This window comes from Oratosquilla oratoria, chromosome 13 (assembly GCF_046742065.1).
Source record: "Oratosquilla oratoria isolate Oo_2021 chromosome 13, ASM4674206v1, whole genome shotgun sequence".
NCBI classification, from domain to species: domain Eukaryota; kingdom Metazoa; phylum Arthropoda; class Malacostraca; order Stomatopoda; family Squillidae; genus Oratosquilla; species Oratosquilla oratoria.
In genome coordinates this window covers 442,928-463,759 of record NC_134789.1, presented here as the reverse complement: position 1 = coordinate 463,759, position 20,832 = coordinate 442,928, and the positions used below count along the sequence as shown (strand labels likewise).

Below are 20,832 nucleotides of genomic sequence, written 5' to 3'. Positions count from 1 at the left end.
ATATCAAATGGTTTCTTCCTCTTTTACTAAGTGAGGTAGCCAGCTAAGGCATGCACCCATCCCACATCCATCCAATACTTACTTGTTTCCCTTTTATCTAAGCTCCTTGTGGTTGAAGGGCCATCCCTGCCCAACCCCCAACTGCCCACTCAAACACTTACTGGGTCAGAAGCAATACAGCACATCCACAGTAGGGCTCAACAGCCAAATCTGGATTATCCCCCCTTGCTTCATTTACATGGCAATCCTCCCTCCTTGTTCCCTCACACGTAATGGAGAAGATAAGGAGACCCATTGGGCCATGTCAATTTATTGTCCATTCATAACCATTCCCCATTCATGCACATATATCTTGCCTTCTTCCTTACTTGCTCAACAGATGTTCCCTATCTACCCAAGGCTACCTTTTCATCTCCATAATAAATTTTAAACTTACTTCAATCCTGCTGTTACTTCACGCCAAAGGTATCTAGATTCATTTCTTTGCTGTTCTGCAATAGGTTCAACTTTCTTCTTCACTGTTGGTACACTCTGTGTATCCACAAATACTTCAGTTCTCTGCAATTAAAAGAAAACAAATTCTTAGATCATGGTGAAAGTAACTTTGTGCTGTACATTACTATTATAATCATCATCATCATTCTTATTGTTATTATCCCCATACTGAGGTAAGGACTGTATGGTGACATGCAGTCTATACTTTAGGGATTGTTCTTAAGGTGCCCCTATGGGCCAGTGTTAGACATCATTCACACGTTACAGTAAAACTTCTAGTTATAAAGGAATGATAAGATGCTTTTGTACTACTGCTGTCCCTCCTTTATGCTGACCCCTTGAAACTACACTATTACTTTTATGACTAACCTTTCCTTCTCTGATCTCCCCTATGATGAAGCAGGGAACAGTGCCACCACTGTGTTTCCATGTGTCACAAAAGGCAACTAAATGGAAAAAATCTAAGGGGACTACGAATCACTATATTTTTCTCATACAAGAAGCCAAGGTATAAGTGGGTCGAGGAGAACAACTCTAACCAGAACCTTAGTAGCTGGATCATTAAATGTGCAAGGAAGAGAGTAAAAGGGAGTAATTCTGTAGTATATCTATGAGATGATAGACATCAGCATTGAGTGAAACAAAACTGAAAGGGATGGGTGAGTGTTTGGAAGCATGATGGGTATGGTTTAAGGAGTGGCCAGGGGCTGAGAGAAGGAAGGAGTGGTATTGTTAGTGAGTAATGAGGTAGATAACTGTATGGTGGAAAGTTGTCATGCAAGATAATGTGGGCAAAAATAAAATTTGGAAGATATGAGCCCTCGTAAGTGCACATGGCCCTGGCAGAGAGAAAACTGACCAGGAGAGGGAAGTGTTGAACCAATTTAAATGAATGTGTAAAGACTTTTGGAAGGATCTCAATGTGTAGGAGAGTAAAAAAAATGGAGTAGTAATGAGGTACAGAATGCCAAGATGGAACTACAGAAGAGGGATGCTCAAGATATGTACTGAAAGGGAAATTATGGTTGTGAATATAGTGTTTAAGAAGAGAGAAGGGCATAACAGGGTGGTAGGTGGGAGGGTAATTGATAGGGCATTGATGGGCCATGTAGCAGTACTCAAAACGAGGACTGGATGAGATCTGGACAATAATGTATTCAGGAGAGAAAGCACAGGGTTGTCAAATCATTATCTGGTAGAAGAGAAGAATGGAGGTAAAGTGGAAGAGGGGTGGAGATGGAGACAAAGGTGACTAAATCAAATGAAAATAAAGAAAAGAAAAAGAAGAAAATAAAAATAGAAAGAGTTAAAGTTGAAGCATAAAGAAATATGGGAGGTAGTGAAGATGGAACGATGAGTACAAGAAGAATGGTTATGTTTCAAGGAGGAAGCGTTAAGGTGTGCAAAGATTATGTGGGATGAGGAAGTTGGGAGGGAACAGATGGAGAGGCAGCAAATGATGGGTTATGGGTTGCAGTGAAGGCAGAGGTGGAGGAAAAAGTGAGCACATGAAGATTGGTTGAAAAAGTAGGACTAGAGAACCATATGAGAAATAGAGAAGGTGGAAGCAAAATCCAAGGTGTGGGAAGCAAAGAAAAGAGATGTATTTACTTATGTGTGTTTAACTAGTTGTAGTATACAGGGTTGGAGCCATGCTTAGGGTCCAGTTATCAAATTATGTCTTCAATTCATATATGTTGTTGGTCTGGATTACATTTTCATTCAACTAGTCCCACAAATATTTGTATTTATGTGGAAAGCAATCTAGCTTTTTTTTACTTTTTACTAAGATCATTTCTTTCACCTTTCATCCCATATCAACAGGTTCTCTATGTCCAAATTTCCATACTTTTTTTCTGATCTAAATACTATTATCATGTTTCCTCTCTGTCTTCATTCTTCCAATGTGGGAAATACCTGTTTTCTCAATATTTGTATGTCATCAATCAGGCCTGGAATCATCCTGGTTGATGGCCTTTGTAATCTTTCTTAAATCTTTCTTTAGATGTGGTGACAACACCGCTTTTGCATATTCCAATCCGAGGTGTATCAGACTTTTATCTTTTTATTTATTTTTTTTTAATCATGTCCTCATCCATGTAATGAAATACCATTCTTATATTCCTCAGCAACTTATAAGTCCCTCCTGTTTTTCTCTTTATATAACTTTCTGGTGAGAGACCATTCCTGATGCAAGAATTTTTTGGTTAAAGGTAAGGATGTCTTTTGGGCTTTTATGAATTTGAAGGTTTATGACAGGGTCAGCACAAAAGCACTGTGAGAGGAGTTGCAAATTTGCAATAAGGGGAAAGTTATTAAGGGTATTCAAAAGTTTTCACATGAGTGGTAAAGCTCATGTTAGGGTTGGAAATGGTGAGAGAGGGTTGTTTGAGGTGAATGTAGGGCTGCACAAGGGTTGTGTAAGGTCACCTTGGTTGTTCAATAAATACATAAATGGGGTGATGCAAGAGGTCAATGTAAGGGTAAAGGGCACAAGTTTGGAGATGGTTATTGAGAGTGGAGGGAAGTGGGAGGTGAATCAGTTTGGGAAAGCTGTTAAGGGCATTCAAACGTTTTCATATGAGTGGTTTGAGGTGATGGAGATACACAAGAGTTGTTTACTGTTACCATGGTTGTCCAATATGTAAATGGATAGGTTGGTACAAGAAGTAAATGCAAGGGCAAAAGGTAGGGATTTGGAAGTGGTTAGTGAGTGGAAGGAATTAGGAGGTGAGTCAGTTGTTTACTGATGATACTATGATTGCCTGGTTCACAGGATCTAAGGCAACCAGTGGCAGAGTTTGGAAGGGTATGTGAGACCAGAAAGTTGGAAATGAAAATGGGCAAAAGTAAGGTGATAAGGTGTATGAGGGGAGAAGGTGGCAGTGAGTCAAAGGTAAGTCTTACAGGAGAGAGGCTACAGGATGTGGAGAATTTTAAGTATGTAGGGTCACATGTAGCAGGAAATGATGGAGTGTAGGTGGTGAACTGTACAGTGAGGGAAGCAAATAAATGTTTTGGGAGGAATGAAAAGTGTCAGAGAAACAGGTATCTGGGGAAGGACACAGATGACTATATGAAGGGGTGATTACCCCTACAATACAGTACGGGGCAGAGATTTGGAATTTAAGGGAGACGGAAAAGAGAATTTAAATGAGTTTGTAAACAAAGTATTTAGGAAGGGGTTCTGAAGATGGACAGAGTGAGAAATGAGGCGAGGTGGAGAGCAGGGTTAGAAAATTGGTAGATAGGGTTTATCAAAGAATATTGGGATATTTTGGGGATATAGAAAGAATAAGCTAAGAAAGATTAGCAGAGTGTGGAAGGTAGAGGTGGATGGAGTAGACTTGAGAAGACTGAGAATAGGATGGATAGATGGGGGAGAAGGGGGCCTTGGGCAAAAGGGGAATGTTCATTGTGTTCATTGAGCAGGGAAAGAGGTTAAGAAATAGGGGTAAGAGGAGATCGGTCATGAATGGATGACAAATTGACATGGCCTTGTCTTCCTTAATTAATTATGAGTGGACGATGAAGAGAGTTGCTATGTAAAGAAGTAGTGGGGGTAAATCAGCCCTGACTCTTAGGCTCTACTACAATGGTTCTGTGTTCTGAAGCAGGCAATGGGCAGGGATAAGGGATGGCTCTTCATCCACAATGAACTAATACCAAAGGAAAAACAAATAGGTGTTGCATGGGTGTGGGATGGGGGAAGAGTGGTTGCAAACCTTGGCTGGCCCTCTCCCTTCTAATTACCTTTGAAATTACCACAAATTTCTATCACTGGAAACGTTAATCCCTCTATCATCCCAGATACTGGAGCACTGATTACAATATAATCCAGTCATGATACAGTACAAAGCAATCATAACCATCCAAAGGCAGTTTAAAATTATGCTAAATTCTAAAAAACAATATTCATTTTCACTGCATATATTGAGCATAAGGTATTACATACTCCATCATTCCACCTGGCCTGCATTATACCATTCCACTCCCCTTCCACATTCAAAAATGGCTTCTTGTCATTTGGGTGGAAGATTTCTGCAGCAATTCGATGTTTACGTCCACCATAAAAAGGCTGACAACAAGCATAAATCAAAATTTATTTTCAATATACTGTGTATGAACAAATAACACATTAGCACATTTTAACTCATTCTACTATTATTTGCATATTAATTCATGTCATTATTTCCAATTCACATGTAAATTCTCAATCATAACTGAAAATCATGGATACCTTTGTAAGGAATTCTATGTTGGCACTATACCCAGTTTTACCACAAGTTATTTGGCATGTACCACCTAATTCTACCCATGGTACTGTGAGAATGGATCTGTAAATTAAATATACAAAGAATCACATGAGTTCAAAAGTATACCTTGACAAACTCAGCTTGACAAACTCTCCATTATATCTTCAAGCCTACATTTCAAGACATATTTTCCAGAGCTGGGCGCATTCCTTGGTGTCCTGACTGGCTTGACTTTGCTCAGGACACTGAGGAACGCACCTAGGAATGCACAGAGGAACGTGCCCAGCTCTGATATTTTCTACAACTACTCTAGATTTGTTGAACTATGATGGGCTTCAAAGTTGTTGATAATATCTGTTGCCCTGAGGTTCAATGACTGGAAATTCACAACCAAACAAGTATTGACAATAGTTCCTTGGCTTGAAATGAACCTGAACATCAAGAAATGTTGTCAGACACAATTCTCTCTCTCCCCTTCCCCCATAAAAAATAAAAAATAAAATAAAATAAAAAATAAAAAATAAATAAAATACAAGTAATCCTTGTTTGAGATTTTAATTACAATGAGTCAATTGGCAGGAGTGGAAAGAAAGTGGTAATGTAGATTGCTGGGATAATACCCAGTTAATTATGGCAATGGAGAACAATGAGCCAACGGGTAAAGGAAGTAACTCGAGTTGTGGGGATGACATTCCCATGAGATTGGATTAGAATCAATGCTACTATGCACTGCTGGGCAGGTGCACACTGTTACACTTTGTGAACACCGTTTTAACATTGCACTCTACATGAAACTTGCATAATATTGCATTCTTACACATGAAAAGGGAGGGGCACACAAGTGCTGTGTGTTATCAACAGGACACAGTCTGGGAACTGCTCATGTGGGTTGGCAAGGGATAGGGGAAGTTTGGACAAATGAAAGGTTCTGGATTATTGGGGGGAAGGTAGTAGCATTTCATACTTTTTTAAAATGCTTTAACTCCAATATTTCTTGCACACAGTGATGTATTCTAGATTGTGCAAGGTACATATATGTATATACAGTCGCCGCAAAAAAAAATGTTACACTAAGATTTTTTGGATAAATAAACACAAAAGTACATGTTAAATGGGTTTTATTTACCTTTTAAGCTTACATTATATATACAAAATTAATATTTGGTCATGTGGCCCTTATTCTTGATCACCATCTCGATCCTCTTGGGCATCGAAGTGGCGAGGTTGGCGAAATACTGTAGGTCCATCGAGGCCCAGTGCTTCTTCAGCGCCTCCTTCAGGTTGGGTATGCTGCTGGGTCGTTCCTTCTCCAGGATATTTTTCATCTGATTCCATGCGTTTTCGATGGGATTCAGGTCAGGGGAGTTACCAGGCCACTCCAGAACATCAATCTTGTTGGTTTCCAGGAAATCCTTCACTGCTTTGGACTTGTGTGCTGGGGCTCCGTCGTGCATAAAAAAGTTGCAGTCATGGATCCGCCAGAAAATCAGCATGTGGTTTCGCAAAACCTCGATGTAGTTGGCAGACTTGATTGTGACGTTCTTGGGGAGGAAATACAAGCCAGCTCTACCATTATTTCCAGTAAAGGCGCCCCACACCATCACTCTGTCAGGATGTTTAACAGTCTTGACGGTGTATTTTGGGTCGTAGCGGGAGACATTACTGGGGCGGCGGACCAGCTTTGAAGTTCCTCTGATGAGCCGGAACGTACTCTCATCACTAAACATCACCTTCTTCCAGTCGTCTGATGTCCAGTGTCGGTAATTCTTACAGAACTGCAGCCTTTTCTTCCTCATCTTATCAGTCAGCAGAGGTTTCTTGGCGGCCCGACGTGATGGTAATTTTAGGTCCTTTTGTAGTCGATGCTGCACGGTTCTCACTGTGATGTCCTGGAGCAATTTCGGGTGCTTTTCTTTCAGTTCTAAGGCTGTTATTCCGGGGTCTGCCTTCACTTCTTTCTTTAGAATGAAGTCTGTGCGTGCTGATGTCTTCTGTGGTCTGCCAGAGCCCTCCTTCCGTCACGGTGTCTTGCCCGGGGGCAGAGCATCACCAGCTTTCTTCAGGCGGTAAACGGTCATTCTTGACACTTGCAGTTCCGCCGCCATGCGTATCACAGATACTCCTTGTTCTATCAGGGACAAGGCCCGGCTCTTCTGTTCCAGGGAAAGTTGATTTTTAACCATTGTGCCTGGTGGAAGTGGAAATATAGGCAGCCAAAGTTGGGTGTCGAGTGAAAAAATGGCGTGATTGAGAGCAGCGTATGGGCAACCTTTACTCGACGAGCTCTGAGGGCTCACTGAGGTGTGAGATGTTGCGGTGGAGGGGTATAGGGGGTGAGGGAGGGGACTACGTCATAGCTAGATCCGCCCACTACACTTGTGGCTCAGACCAGAATTTTTTTGTTACGTTGCGCCATGTGTAACATTTTTATTTGCGGTGAAAATGTAAAAAAAATTTTTGCGGCCACTGTATATATATATACATATATATATGTATATATATATCACGTAGAAACCACTGTTGGAGTAGAAAAGACTGGAAACGGGGAACCTATATATTTCGATTGCAAACTGCAATCCTCTTCCCCGTTTCCAGTCTTTTCTACTCCAACAGTGGTTTCTACGTGATTGATAAATGTGTGATTACATTTTTCACCTGTAATATATATACATATATATATGTATATATATATATATACATATATATATGTATATATATATATATATATACATATATATATATATATGTATATATATTTATATATATATATATATATATATGTATATATATACATACATATACCAAGGCTTTTTCCCCCTTACAAGGGAGGTAGCCAAAAAGGAAAAGACATAAAATCATTCCCACCCATTCCATCCCTGAATACACTCCACACCCCTCCACCCTCCCTCTCATCTTAGCACTTCCTGGATGACGGGTCATCCTTGCATCTTGTCCACTGCCCTGGGTCAGAAGCAGTGTCGCAAGACACAGCACATCTACAGCAAGGCCGCTTCATTATATCAGTGACCCCCCCCTCTCCGTCCCCCCATGCACAAAAGGAGAAGACTGGGAGAAATCCCTTCGGGCTGCGTCAAATTTTGCTCACACATGCTACCTCACCCCCCATCCCTCCGCCCATTCCACCTCATGCATCTCAACATCATCCATATACAACCATTCTCCATTCACCCCTGTCTTCTGTCCTCTCCCGTCCTTCCTCAACAGACATTCCCCTCTTCCCCAAAGCCCCCTTCACCCCATCCATCCACCTCATCCTAGGACGTCCCCTCATGTTCACTCCCTCCACATCTGCCTTCCATACCTCTTTTACTAGTCTTTCTTCACTCATTCTTTCCATGTGTCCAAACCATCCTAATACTCTTTCATCAACCCTATCTCCTAACTCCCTTTCCACCCCTGTTCTCCTCCTCACCTCCTCATTTTTCACCCTATCTAGCCTAGTAACCCCCATCATACTTCTTAGACACCTCATCTCAAACACAATCAAACTCCTCTCTTCCTCTCTTATGTTCCATGTTTCTGCCCCATACAGTGCTGTTGGCACAATCACTCCTTCATGCAGTCTCCTCTTAGCATCCATTCCCAAATGTCTATTCCTCATTACACTTTTTAATCCACCAAGGCACTTACTCGCTTCTCTCAATCTACATTCTACCTCCACCTTCACTCCACCTTTTCCCTGCCACATTTGCACCCAAGTATCTAAAACTATCCACTTCCTCCAGTCGCTCTCCCTTAATGCTCACTTCCAGACTACTACCACTTTCACCCCTTGTACATCTCATCACCTTACTTTTACCCACATTTATCTTCAGCTTTCTTCTATCACACACTCTCCCAAACTCTGTCACCAACTTCCACAATCCCTCCTCCGATCCTGCCACAAGCACAGTTTTGTCCGCAAACAACAGCTGGCTCACCTCCCACTTTTCCCTATTTTCTTATACACACACACACACACACACACACATATATATATATATACATATATGTATGTATATGCATATATATTTTGGAAGGAGGCCATTTTGAATACAGGCTTTGTTGAAGTCTACAGCAGTAGTAGCATTGTTCAACTTGTAAGAAGTACTCTCGATATTTCGAATGAGAGAGCGGAGGTTGGAGGTCAGGGTATTGATAGAATCTCCAAGGTACATGGTGTTTACTCTAGACGTCTTTCGACCCAATCAGAGGTCATCTTCAGGAGTTACAATATACACAATGATAAACAGGAATGACATATGAGGTGTGGTGGGGGAGATTTTGTACCCGCGAAGAAACACTGGGACAGGAAGTCATATGAGGTGTGGCGGGGGAGATGTCGTGTCCGCGTAGCTACCCACGGAGTGCCGACGGGTTCCCTGCAGGTTGCTGGTAGGGCTTCCTCATTGATGGGAGTGAAACTTCAGGCTGTAGCTGGATATTGATGGAGGGTTGATCCAGACGAATAAAAATTGATTCAGCTATCCTTAACCCCTTCCATACGGTGCCGCACACGTAGGCGTCATGGGGAGCGAGTGTATTCGCGAGGCTGCCATATCGGCGTCTTGATTATATTTATTGTAGTCGCCCCTCCATAATGACATTCTTTCTAATTCTTTTGTAATCGCATTTTCTATGGTTATCAAAATTCACGGGTGAAGAGAGAACGATCGATATAAGCGGTGACTATATTTTATGATGCGAGTATTATTACGACACGTCGTACGGCTGGCATTGGCTGCTGCCACCGAGATCTAAGTCCATGACGCCTACGTGTGCGGCACCGTATGGAAGGGGTTAATCTCCTTCTGTCTTGTTCTCGATACAGTATTGTTGTTTGTGTTTCTAGTTGTTGCCTGGTGAGGGAGTGTGTATTACTGGTGTGACGGAGTATTGCCCCATCCTGCAAATGTGCCGTCATCCATTTTGACAAGGTGGTAGTGGTTGAACCTATATACCGTGAGTTGAGGCGACTGCAGTCACCAAATTTGCAATGGAATTGGTATACAAGATTCACCTCTTGTAAAGGCCTTGTCTGTGGGAGGCAACTATTTTTCATGATGAGGCTTGATGTTCTTTTTGTTTTGTAAAAAATTATGAGCTTCAGGATGGCATGGGGGTCTGCAGGGATGACATGTGTGCTGATGATCTTTCTTAAAGCCTTTTCGTCTTCATGTCTTCCGCATATAAAGAAGACGAAAAGGCTTTAAGAAAGATCATCAGCACACATGTCATCCCTACAGACCCCCATGCCATCCTGAAGCTCATAATTTTTTACAAAACAAAAAGAACATCAAGCCTCATCATGAAAAATAGTTGCCTCCCACAGACAAGGCCTTTACAAGAGGTGAATCTTGTATACCAATTCCATTGCAACTTTGGTGACTGCAGTCGCCTCAACTCACGGTATATAAGTTCAACCACTACCACCTTGTCAAAAAGGATGACGGCACATTTGCAGGATGGGGCAATACTCCGTCACACCAGTAATACACATGGACACTCCCTCACCAGGCAACAACTAGAAACACAAACAACAATACTGTATCGAGAACAAGACAGAAGGAGATTAAGGATGGCTGAATCAATTTTTATTCGTCTGGATCAACCCTCCATCAATATCCAGCTACAGCCTGAAGTTTCACTCCCATCAATGAGGAAGCCCTACCAGCAACCTACAGGGAACCCGTCGGCACTCCGTGGGTAGCTACGCGGACACGACATCTCCCCCGCCACACCTCATATGACTTCCTGTCCCAGTGTTTCTTCGCGGGTACAAAATCTCCCCCACCACACCTCATATGTCATTCCTGTTTATCATTGTGTATATTGTAACTCCTGAAGATGACCTCTGATTGGGTCGAAAGACGTCTAGAGTAAACACCATGTACCTTGGAGATTCTATCAATACCCTGACCTCCAACCTCCGCTCTCTCATTCGAAATATCGAGAGTACTTCTTACAAGTTGAACAATGCTACTACTGCTGTAGACTTCAACAAAGCATATGCATATATATATATATATATATATATGCAATAAAAACACTAGGAGCGTGTGTTCACAAATGCGTAAGTAACTACTAGGAAAAGTAAACTAACGAAGCAGAGCGCTTTCGTATAATTACATTCCTTCTTTGTATCTGCACTGAAGATGTAATTATACGAAAGCACTCTGCTCCATTAGTTTACTTTTCCTAGTGATTACTTACGCATATATATATGCATATATATATATATATATGTATATATATATATATATACATATATATATATATATATATATATATATATATATAAATACATACATATACCAAAGGCCCTTTCCCCCTACATGGGGGGTAGCCACAAAGAAAAAGGCATAGAAACCACTCCCACCCATTCCATTTCCCATACATTCCACTCCCCTCCACCCTCCTCCCTCCCTCTTATCTTGGCACCTCCTGGATGACGGGTCATCCTTGCATTCTGTCCACTGCCCTGGGTCAGAAGCAGTGTCGCAAGACACAGCACATCTACAGCAAGGCTGCTTCATAAATTCAGGGATCCCCCCTCTCTGTCACCTCATGCAGAAAAGGAGATGGGGAGAAATCCCTTCAGGCTGCGTCAATTTTTTCATACATACTTCCTCACCCCCATCCCCCACCCACTCCCCCTCATGCATCATAGCATCATCTATACACAACCCCTCTCCATTCACCCCTATCTTCTGTCCTCTCCCATCCTTCCTCCACAGACATTCCTCTCTTTTGTAATGCCCCTTTCACCCCATCCATCCATCTCATCCTAGGATGCCCCCTCATATTCACTCCTTCCACCTCTGCCTTCCATACTTCTTTTACTAATCTTTCTTCACTCATTCTTTTCATGTGTCCAAACCATCCTAATATCCTTTCATCAACCCTATCTCCCAGTTCCCTTTCCACCCGTTCTCCTCCTCACCTCCTCATTTCTTACTCTATCCAGCCTAGTAACCCCTATCATACTTCTCAGACATTTCATCTCAAACACATTCAAACTCCTTCTCTCTTCCTCTCTCATGTTCCATGTTTCTGCCCCGTACAATGCTGTTGGTACAATCACTCCTTCATATAACCTCCTCTTAGCATCCATTCCCAGATGTATGTATATGTGTATGTATATGTATATGTATATGTATATGTAGGTGTATGTGTATTTTACCTAGTTGTGTGTGTGTGTGTGTGTCATTTTGAAAAATGGAAATAAGCTCCACTGTAAGTACTCGAACCTTTACCGTAGTGACTGCTTATTCTGAAACAAAGGCGACAGCATCGAGCCAGCCAGGCCGTACAAAAGGAACCACCCAATTCTCGACCTGGAGGTTCCCTGAGAATCAGGTGGTTCCCTTTGTACGGCCTGGCTGGCTCGATGCTATTGCCTTTGTTTCAGAATAAGCAGTCGCTATGGCAAAGGTTCAAGTCCTTGCAGTGGAGCTTATTTCCATTTGTCAAACTGACACACAGCTTGTTGGAGGGCTTGCCATAATAAAGACTTGGTGAAATTAGAATAGAGACCAAGCCGGACTAGTACTGTCGGGGAACCTCCTGGTCGAGAATCGGGTGGTTCCTTTTGTACAGCCTGGCTGGCTCGATACTATTGCCTTTGTTTCAGAATAAGCAGTCGCTATGGCAAAGGTTCAAGTCCTTGCAGTGGAGCTTATTTCCATTTGTCAAACTGACACACAAATTGTCAGAGGGCTCGCTACTCAGTGAAATTAGAATAGAGATTGAGCCGGCCTAGTACTGTCGGCTGGCTTGATGCTATCGCCTTTGTTTCAGAATAGGCAGTCGTTACAGCAAAGGTTCGAGTCCTTGCAGTGGAGCTTATTTCCATATACATATAACTTTTCACATAAAGAAAGCTAACAACTGCTGACTGCTTTCTTCTTATTAACCAGTGCCATGGAAAACAACCTACACTAATACAATACAAAAGAAGTCTGTTTATTCCCAAATATCTATAGGAGGGCCCAAAGACCAATGCTAACTACTGCAGGATTGTGAATTTCCAGTCAGTGAGACATGAGACATAGATAGCTGAATGTACAATCAGATAACATTAAATACCTGCCATATCCACTTGGGAAGTTGATAATGTATTCTTCATCATAGTCAAGAAGGGATACACAGCCTTGACCAATATTATTAACACATATTGATAAACCCAAAAATTTGGATTTGGTCCATATGTGTCCACAAAAAGATATCCCTTTGTCTTTATTTTCTGCATAGAAAGCAGATATTGGTGGATGATGTGACACTTGCTCAGCAACAAAAGCCAGCTGGTTCTCATATGCCCATGGAATTGGGCCCTCTACCACTTTTTCTCCTTCAGCCACTTCACCAGGTACATCCCAGTAACACCTATAAATACAAAAGCAAGTCACCAGCAATCCTAAAATTTCAGATTCTATTGTTATGAAGAAGAAGAAATGAAATCATAATAATCCTTTATACACATATCCTATTTTTGTTACCTTTCGATACATAAAGTTGTTAAAAAAAACATGAAAGTAAAATGTACTAATTCTTTACAAATTCACTATAAGATATAATATAAAAAAAAAAAAAAAAAAAAAAAATCACTGCTCAGTACTAACCGAAAGATTTCCCCTAATATTGGATTGTAGGGTTTTTTGGCAACCTCACTTTTTCTTCCAGCATGAAAGGCAGAGAGATACCATTTTACAACCTGTACCATCCGATCACATGGGTCAACAAAGTCTGGAATCCTGACAAAAAAGAAAAGTATGGTTGACTCAGAATGTTTTGTTTTCAATACACACATTAAATGTATTATTAATTATGAATAGACTTATGGAACCAATGACAGGTACTTGCATGTGGTGGTCCTGCAAGATAGAAAGAGAAGCTGCCCATTTTCAAAAGCTATCAACCCTCTCACCTCCATCAGGAGGTGTACCCCGGAAAGGCTGACACTCAGTCTCCAGACTGGGCCCAAGATTTCTCTATAACTTTAACTGTATTGATTACACTTTTTCACATATGAGAGAGAGCTGACAATCATCAACTGTTCTCCTATTCCTATCACTTTCAGCTGGTGACATATAAACAGTCCCACACAGAAACAACACAGAGAGCAGTCCAAAGAGAGATCTGCAGTGGGTTTCAAGGACTGTTGCCAGCCAACTGTGGGGCCGTGGGTTTTCCACTTAGTGAAACTTGAGGCAACTGATTGAACCGACTTGAAAAAACACTATGAAAAAAACTTACCTACAAAACAGGTCTGGATGAGCAAAGAAGTCAGCATACATTTCCAGCAATGAACGCCTTTCTAATATAAATGTAGGTAAAACAACCTTTGTCAGGTCCATTCCAATCTTAACCTAGAATGAAACAAAAATAATAATGTAAAATATACCCTGTCTGGGGCATTGGAGGCATGTTATTGTGCAGTAGCATGCACTCAATACTTTATGGGGCGGCCCTATGGACCACAGCCTCACATCATTTTGTCTATGTTAGAGGAAATCTCTAATCCTACAGAAATTATGCTACCACTGATTCTTCCCACTTGGGTCATAAAGGTGGCTAGAATGGGTCGGAGTATGGGACCAGGCATCCAGCTCTCTATAACCCTATGGATACATTCCTATAAGTAAAGGCATATGAGGGTCTGGGAGGAGTTTTCCAAACAGAGCCCAAAGGTTTGGGTCTTTTAATGTGTGTGGGTGTGGTAAAGATGAGAGTAAAAGGGAAGAGATAGACAGTATGTTTGTAAGAAGGAAGATAGATGTGTTGGTATTAAATGAAATTAAGTTGAAAGGGAGAGGTGGTTTTGAATATGGGAGTATAGTGGGAAGGGTGTCGGGAGTGAGGAGAGGTCAAGGAAGAGAAGGGGTGGCTCTTCTAGTGAGATAAGTAAGCATGTAGTGGAGTGGAAAGTTTCTTCATGGTTAATGTGGATGAAGGTGAAACTGGGAAGGGGGATGTGGGTCTTTGTAAGTGCATATGGGCTGGGTAGTGAGAAGAGTGAAGAGAAAAGGGGGGCTTTTTGGACAGATTTAAATGAATGTGTAGAGAGTTTTGAGAAGAATATCAATGTAGTGGTATTGGGAGATCTAAATGCTAGAGTTGGGGATGAACCAATAGACAGAGTGGTTGGAAAGTGTGGAGTAACAGGTAAATATCATAGTGGAGAGTTAATGGTATAGATGTGTTTAGAGAGTTGATATTTACCTAGTTGTTTTATACGGGAAGGGAGCTATGCTCGTGGTGACCCGTCTTTGTATCTCTCAGTATCAAGTTTTTTCTTAAAATCTTGAATAGTGTTTGCACACACTGTTTCTTTGTCTAATTTGTTCCAAGTATCTATCACTCTGTGTGGGAAGCTGTTTTTTTTTCAGATCTTTTCTGTAATTATCTTTTTTAGTTTCTTTTCGTGTCCTCTCGTTTTTCCATTATCCTATTTCAATAAGTCATTCTTATCTAAGATTTCCATTCCTTGGTTCCAGAATTGGTAATTCTGATTTGGACAGTCTTTGCTCATATGTCATTTCGGAAAGAGTTGGTGCTAGTTTTGTTGTTGCTCTTTGTATTCTTTCTAATTTTTTTATATTCTTTTTGGTACTGGGTGTCCATAGTGTTGCTGCATACTCAAGTTTTGGTCTTATTAGTGTAGTTAGAATTTTTTTCATCATTTCCTCGTCCAAATAAGCAAATGCCACTTTTATTGACCTCAATAAATTGTAGGTTTCTTCAATTATTTTATTAATAAGTTTATCCAGTGTTATGTCTTTGCTGATCATCACTCCAAGATCTTTCTCCATGTTTAGGAAAAAAGTCAAGCATAAGTACACATGGGAATGGGTAGTGTTTGGAAGGGTGGTTGATAAGGCATTTATGGACTATGTAGTGGTATCCAGAAGAGTAGGGAGAGTTCTGGATGTCCATGTTCTTAGGGAAGAGAATGGGGGAATATCAGATCATTTTTTGGTGGAAGGTAAGTTGAAAGTGAAGGACAGGTGGAGAAAGACAAAAAGGGCAGACAGTAGAGAGGTGCTTAGTGCAGATTGTTTAAATGTGAAGGAAATGGAGCAGGAGTACATGGAGAAGCTAGGTGAAGTGTGGGAGGTGAAGGATAGAGCCGAGTTGGAAGAAGAATGGTGGTGTTTCAAAGAGGAACTGACATGATATGCAGAGATGGTATGTAGAACAAGGAGCATAAGAGGGAATGGAAAAAAGGGTAGTGAATGGTAGAATGATGAAGTGAAGAAGGTAGGAGAAGAGAAGAAGCGAGTATTTACAGGCTGGTTGCAAAGTAGGATGAGAGAAAAATATGAAAGGCATAAAGAAAAGAGAAGCAAAACAAAAGATATTGGATGAAAAAAGGAGAGTAGATGTAAAATGGGGAGGAGTATGACAGAAAAATTTGAAAGCAATAAAAAGATGTTTTGGAAGGAAATTAATAAAGGGCTGGTGAGCCAAGTAGAGAAGAAAAGGTAAAAAATGCAGATAGATACATCTTAACAGATGAGGAGGCAGTAAGGGGAAGATGGGCAGAGTATTTTATAGAGCTGTTGAATGTGGGGAAGGATAGGGAGGGATTGGTGGTAGCAGTGGGAGGTGCTAAGAAAATGATGATGGGAGATGGAATTGGAGGAGAAATAAGAAAAGTGAGGTGCAAGTAGCTCTGGAAATGATGAGAACAGTTAAGGCACCTGGGTTAGATGGGTGTCATGTGGAGTGTCTGAAGAAAGGAGGTACAATAATAGTGGAGGTTGTTTAATGTCTAAGGGAGGGTAAAGTGCCGGAGGACTGGAGGCGTGCCTGTATAGTTCCACTTTACAAAAGAAAAAGGGACAAATGTGAATGTAGTAGTTTCAGAAGGATCAGTTTGTTGAGTGTAGTTTGAAAGGCTTTTGGGAGGATTTTAATCGAGAGGATTAGGAGAGGAAGAGGGGGAGTAATTGGTGAGGAACAGTGTGGGTTTAGGAAAGGCCAGGGTTGTGTGGATCAGATTTTTGTGGTAAGACACACATGAGAAAGATTTAGCAAAAGGTAAGGATGTGTTTTGGGTCTTTATGTATTTGGAAAAGGCTTATGACAGGGTGGACAGGAAGGCACTGTGGGAGGTTTTGCAAATATATGGGATTGGGGGAGAGCTGTTAAGGGCAGTCATGAGTTTTCATGAGAGTAGCCTGTGTTCCTATGTTGGAATGGGATATGGAGAGAGTAAGTGATTTGAGGTAAAGGTGGGACTGCATCCGGAATGTGTCTTGTTACTATGGCAGTCTTTTTTTGCTCCAACTGTGTTTTTCAGGTGATATATATATATATATATATATATATATATATATATATATATATATATATATATATATGGTATATTTATAAATATATGTATGTATATACAGATAGAGAGACTCCAAACTTCCAAACAATACTATCTACTGGTTCATCCCCTACTCTAACATTCAGATCTCCCAATACCATTATAATGACATTCCTCCCAAAACTCTCTAGGCACTCATTCAAATCTATCCAAAAAGCCTCCCTTTCCTCTACAAACTTCTCACCACCAGGCCCATTATGCTTATAAAGACCCATATCTCCCTTCCCAGTTTCACCTTCATTCACATTAACCTTGATAAACCTTACACTCCACCACATGCTTACTTATCTCCTCACTTCCTAGTAGAGAGCCACCCTTTCCTTTCCTCATCTTCTCACTCCCAACACCCTCCCCACTACAATTCCAAACCCAAAATCACCCTTCCCTTTCATCTTAGTTTCACTTAAATGCCAACACATCCATCTTCCCTTTTACTCATCTGTACCACTCCCACATTCATTAAAAGACCCAAACCTTTGGGTTTTGTTTGGAAAAATCCTACCACACCCTCTTATGCTTTGACTTCTCGTAGATTTACAGAGAACAGGATGGCTAGTCCCATCACTCCGTCCCATTTTAGCGATCTTTTACAAGCAGAATGGGAAAACTTGGTGGCAGTATTCTTTCTTCTCCCTAACACAAGGGACAACTGTGCCTTAATAATTGAGTTATTAGATGTGTGTGGTTATGATGTGTAACATGTGCTGCACTTGATGTATGTTTATGAGAAGTAGGTTTTGCCCTACATGCACACACCTTAAAACATACTACATAATAATAGACATCAACAGTATTACTAACAAACACATGGTGCTGCTTCATTTTCAACATACAGAATATTCACATTACACTAATTCAAAAAATTAAACTAAAACCACAATTCACACTACCACATTTACAGAATACACAAGTTGGGAAAGATAACACACAATAGTGGACTTACAACATTAATATACAAGACATGATGACAATTTGTATCTCCCACCACAGGGGGAATTACCAATAGTAATTTGACAAATTCACTACATTGCCTTCAATGAAAGCAGTATGGTGGGGGACAAGGATGACCCTTCATTCATGATGTGCTGAGATGGGAATGGATTTAATTGGTGAATTAATGCATATGTGGTGGGTGTGCACTTTTACTCAGCCACTCCCCTTGAAAGAGGAAGGGAGCTATAGGTACACATAACTTAACAAAACACTGTCTTCATAACTGACCTTGGTCATTCATTATACTCGTACCATGCTTATGGAGTATTACCTGAGACAAAAGGTGGTGTATCACTGAGCCATGCCCTTCCATTGATCCAAGTTCTTCATCATCTTCATCCTCATACATAGCATCATAATCGAAGCCTATTTCTAAGCTGCCTTGGAAGTCTGGAGGCAAAATATTGTGCATTATTAATTCAAAGATAGGAGAATCAGTTAATCAATTCATTGCACCAGATCTCTTTTACAGGAGACCCATGGCTTCCAGTTAACTGACAACATCCACCAGACTGACCAATAAGTGATTCAAGTAAGAAATATTGCATTGTTATCCAGGTATAGCTAAGGAGATACAATGTAAGATGAAGTGTTCATGGTCTTCTATGTGATGGTTGCAGCTAAGGCAGTTTGCCTCTGTGTTGGTATTGTCTTAATGCTGCATAATAACCTGAACATAGTTAAGCCATTGTGATTCTTATTATTATTGGGAGAATTTTTCTGTGAGGGCTAATGTCTGGTAGAGTTTGATGAAGACAGGTGTTTGATGGTCAACCTTGGAGTACTTGTTTTGTGATCTGAGTGTGAATGTGTTTTTCTAAGGATGTCATGTGATGTAGGTGGAAAGTTGTTGTAGATGTCCAAGTGGTATACTGCTAATGTAGATTTACTGTTGCATTTACTTGGTTATATTTGGGCGATGTAATGAGATGGGTGAGTAGGATTGAGGGCCCTTGCAAAGAAATGGGTACAAATCATTTTAATGTGAATATCTATGGGGAGGACTTTGATTTCTCATCCTTGTATCTACCTAACTGTAGTAGCCAGGAAAGGATCAATACTCACTGGGTCCGGTCTCCTACTCACCAATATATCATTCCTAGCCTCAAATTCATGTAGTTCTATATTAGTCTATACACTAAGTTCTAATTATCATATTTAGATTTGATTTCATGTATTGTTCTAGCTTGGCTTTTATTATGTATCCTAGTCCACTGTATTATTATATTTTAGTGCTAACATTCAATGCAGCCCCAGTATCACCTCATGCAAACATCAACAATTGCAATGCCAGCATTTCCTGGTGACCACTGACTGCTAACTGCCCAAGCATATAAGCTCACAGCAGTCAGTCTTCAGTGTAGCTTCTGTAAAGAGCTAATGTGAGACCCTTGTAAAATCTAACTATATATCAAGGGTTTCTTCCCCCTTATAAAGGAGGTAGCCAAGTCAAAGGCACACATGCACCCAATCCCACTCCTTCAACTCCTATCCACCACCCTTGTTTCCTTCTCATCTTAGTTCCTTGAAAATGATTAGTTATTAATACATTTTAATTTTGGTATCCATAGGGTTTCATTTACCCTTTATGGCTACAATTACCTTCTAGGTTATTCCAAGTATCTATTTGTTTGCTACCTGTTTTCCCATCTATAGTCTCTGCCTTTTCCAGTTTTCTTTCATTGTCATTTTTTATGTGATACTTTTATTTAGTTGCTGCAATAGTTCTTTTTCTTGTTCTATAAGTTTTTGCTTGTTTATTTGGTTGCTGTTCTTATATTACTTAAACATCTACAACAACTTACCACTTCCAACACACAAAACATCCATAAAAAACATATACACATTCAGATCACAAAACAAATACTTCAAAACCAACTACCATACTCCCTAATACACCAAACCCCTTCAGACATTAGCACCAGAGAAAAATCTCTTGTAGGAGAAGCAAGAACAATGCTTACATAACTATGTTCAGGTCACCATCCAGCACTAAAACAATACCAACACAGAATAAGCCTGGCCACAGAAACAAACTGCTCCACATTCAACCATCACAGAGAAGATACTGAACACTTCATTTAATGAAGCAGCAGGGGTAAACCAGCTCCAGCTGTTGGGTCTTGCTGTGGAGGTGCCTTGTCTCACTGCATTGCATTTAATCCAAGTAGTGTAGTAGAGTCAGGGATGACCCTTCATCCATGAGGTGCTAAGATGGGAGGGGCAATAAATGAATTTTACATGGGATGGGTGTGTGGTGGGTGTATGCTTTTACTTAGCCACCCTCCTTAAGAAGGGGAAAAGGCCCTTTAGTGTGTACACATGGCTTAATAGTGTACATACTAATCACATTACTTACCCAAATGGTCTGAAGGTAATGTAGGGACTTGTGTAGGAGATGCAAAAGGTGAGAACTGGGAGGTAACTGGAGGTGGCTGTTGCTGAACTTCTCCAGAGGCTGACGGTCGTGTATGCAGTGGAACTAATATTCCTGAGCCATCTACTTGTTTGCCAGCCCCACTTCCACTAATGTTTTCAACAGCATCTTCAAAGAAACGTGGACCACTGAAAAGGAAAGCTAATTATAAAATATTTTTCAACATATACAAACTAGTCATAACATTATAAATAATCAAAGTAAGAATGAATACACTGTATTTGTCAACATATTCATAACCATACATACATACATATACCAAGGGCTTTTTCCCC

The 20,832-nt window shown here is 40.7% G+C and overlaps 1 protein-coding gene across 4 annotated transcripts in view; it reads right to left on the bottom strand.

Moving 5' to 3' along the window:
* The window catches only part of LOC143032291 (oxysterol-binding protein-related protein 9), a 103,593-nt gene that overhangs the window by 14,773 nt on the left and 67,988 nt on the right, over nucleotides 1-20,832 (bottom strand). For all 4 annotated transcript variants that reach the window (XM_076196769.1, XM_076196767.1, XM_076196770.1 and 1 more), the window contains 8 exons: nucleotides 20,480-20,685; nucleotides 18,392-18,510; nucleotides 14,007-14,119; nucleotides 13,373-13,504; nucleotides 12,840-13,136; nucleotides 4,736-4,832; nucleotides 4,451-4,573; nucleotides 437-558 (listed from right to left, as the gene is read on the bottom strand). In XM_076196769.1, coding sequence (XP_076052884.1) covers nucleotides 437-558; nucleotides 4,451-4,573; nucleotides 4,736-4,832; nucleotides 12,840-13,136; nucleotides 13,373-13,504; nucleotides 14,007-14,119; nucleotides 18,392-18,510; nucleotides 20,480-20,685 — 1,209 coding nt within the window. The remainder of the gene's footprint in view (nucleotides 1-436; nucleotides 559-4,450; nucleotides 4,574-4,735; nucleotides 4,833-12,839; nucleotides 13,137-13,372; nucleotides 13,505-14,006; nucleotides 14,120-18,391; nucleotides 18,511-20,479; nucleotides 20,686-20,832) is intronic.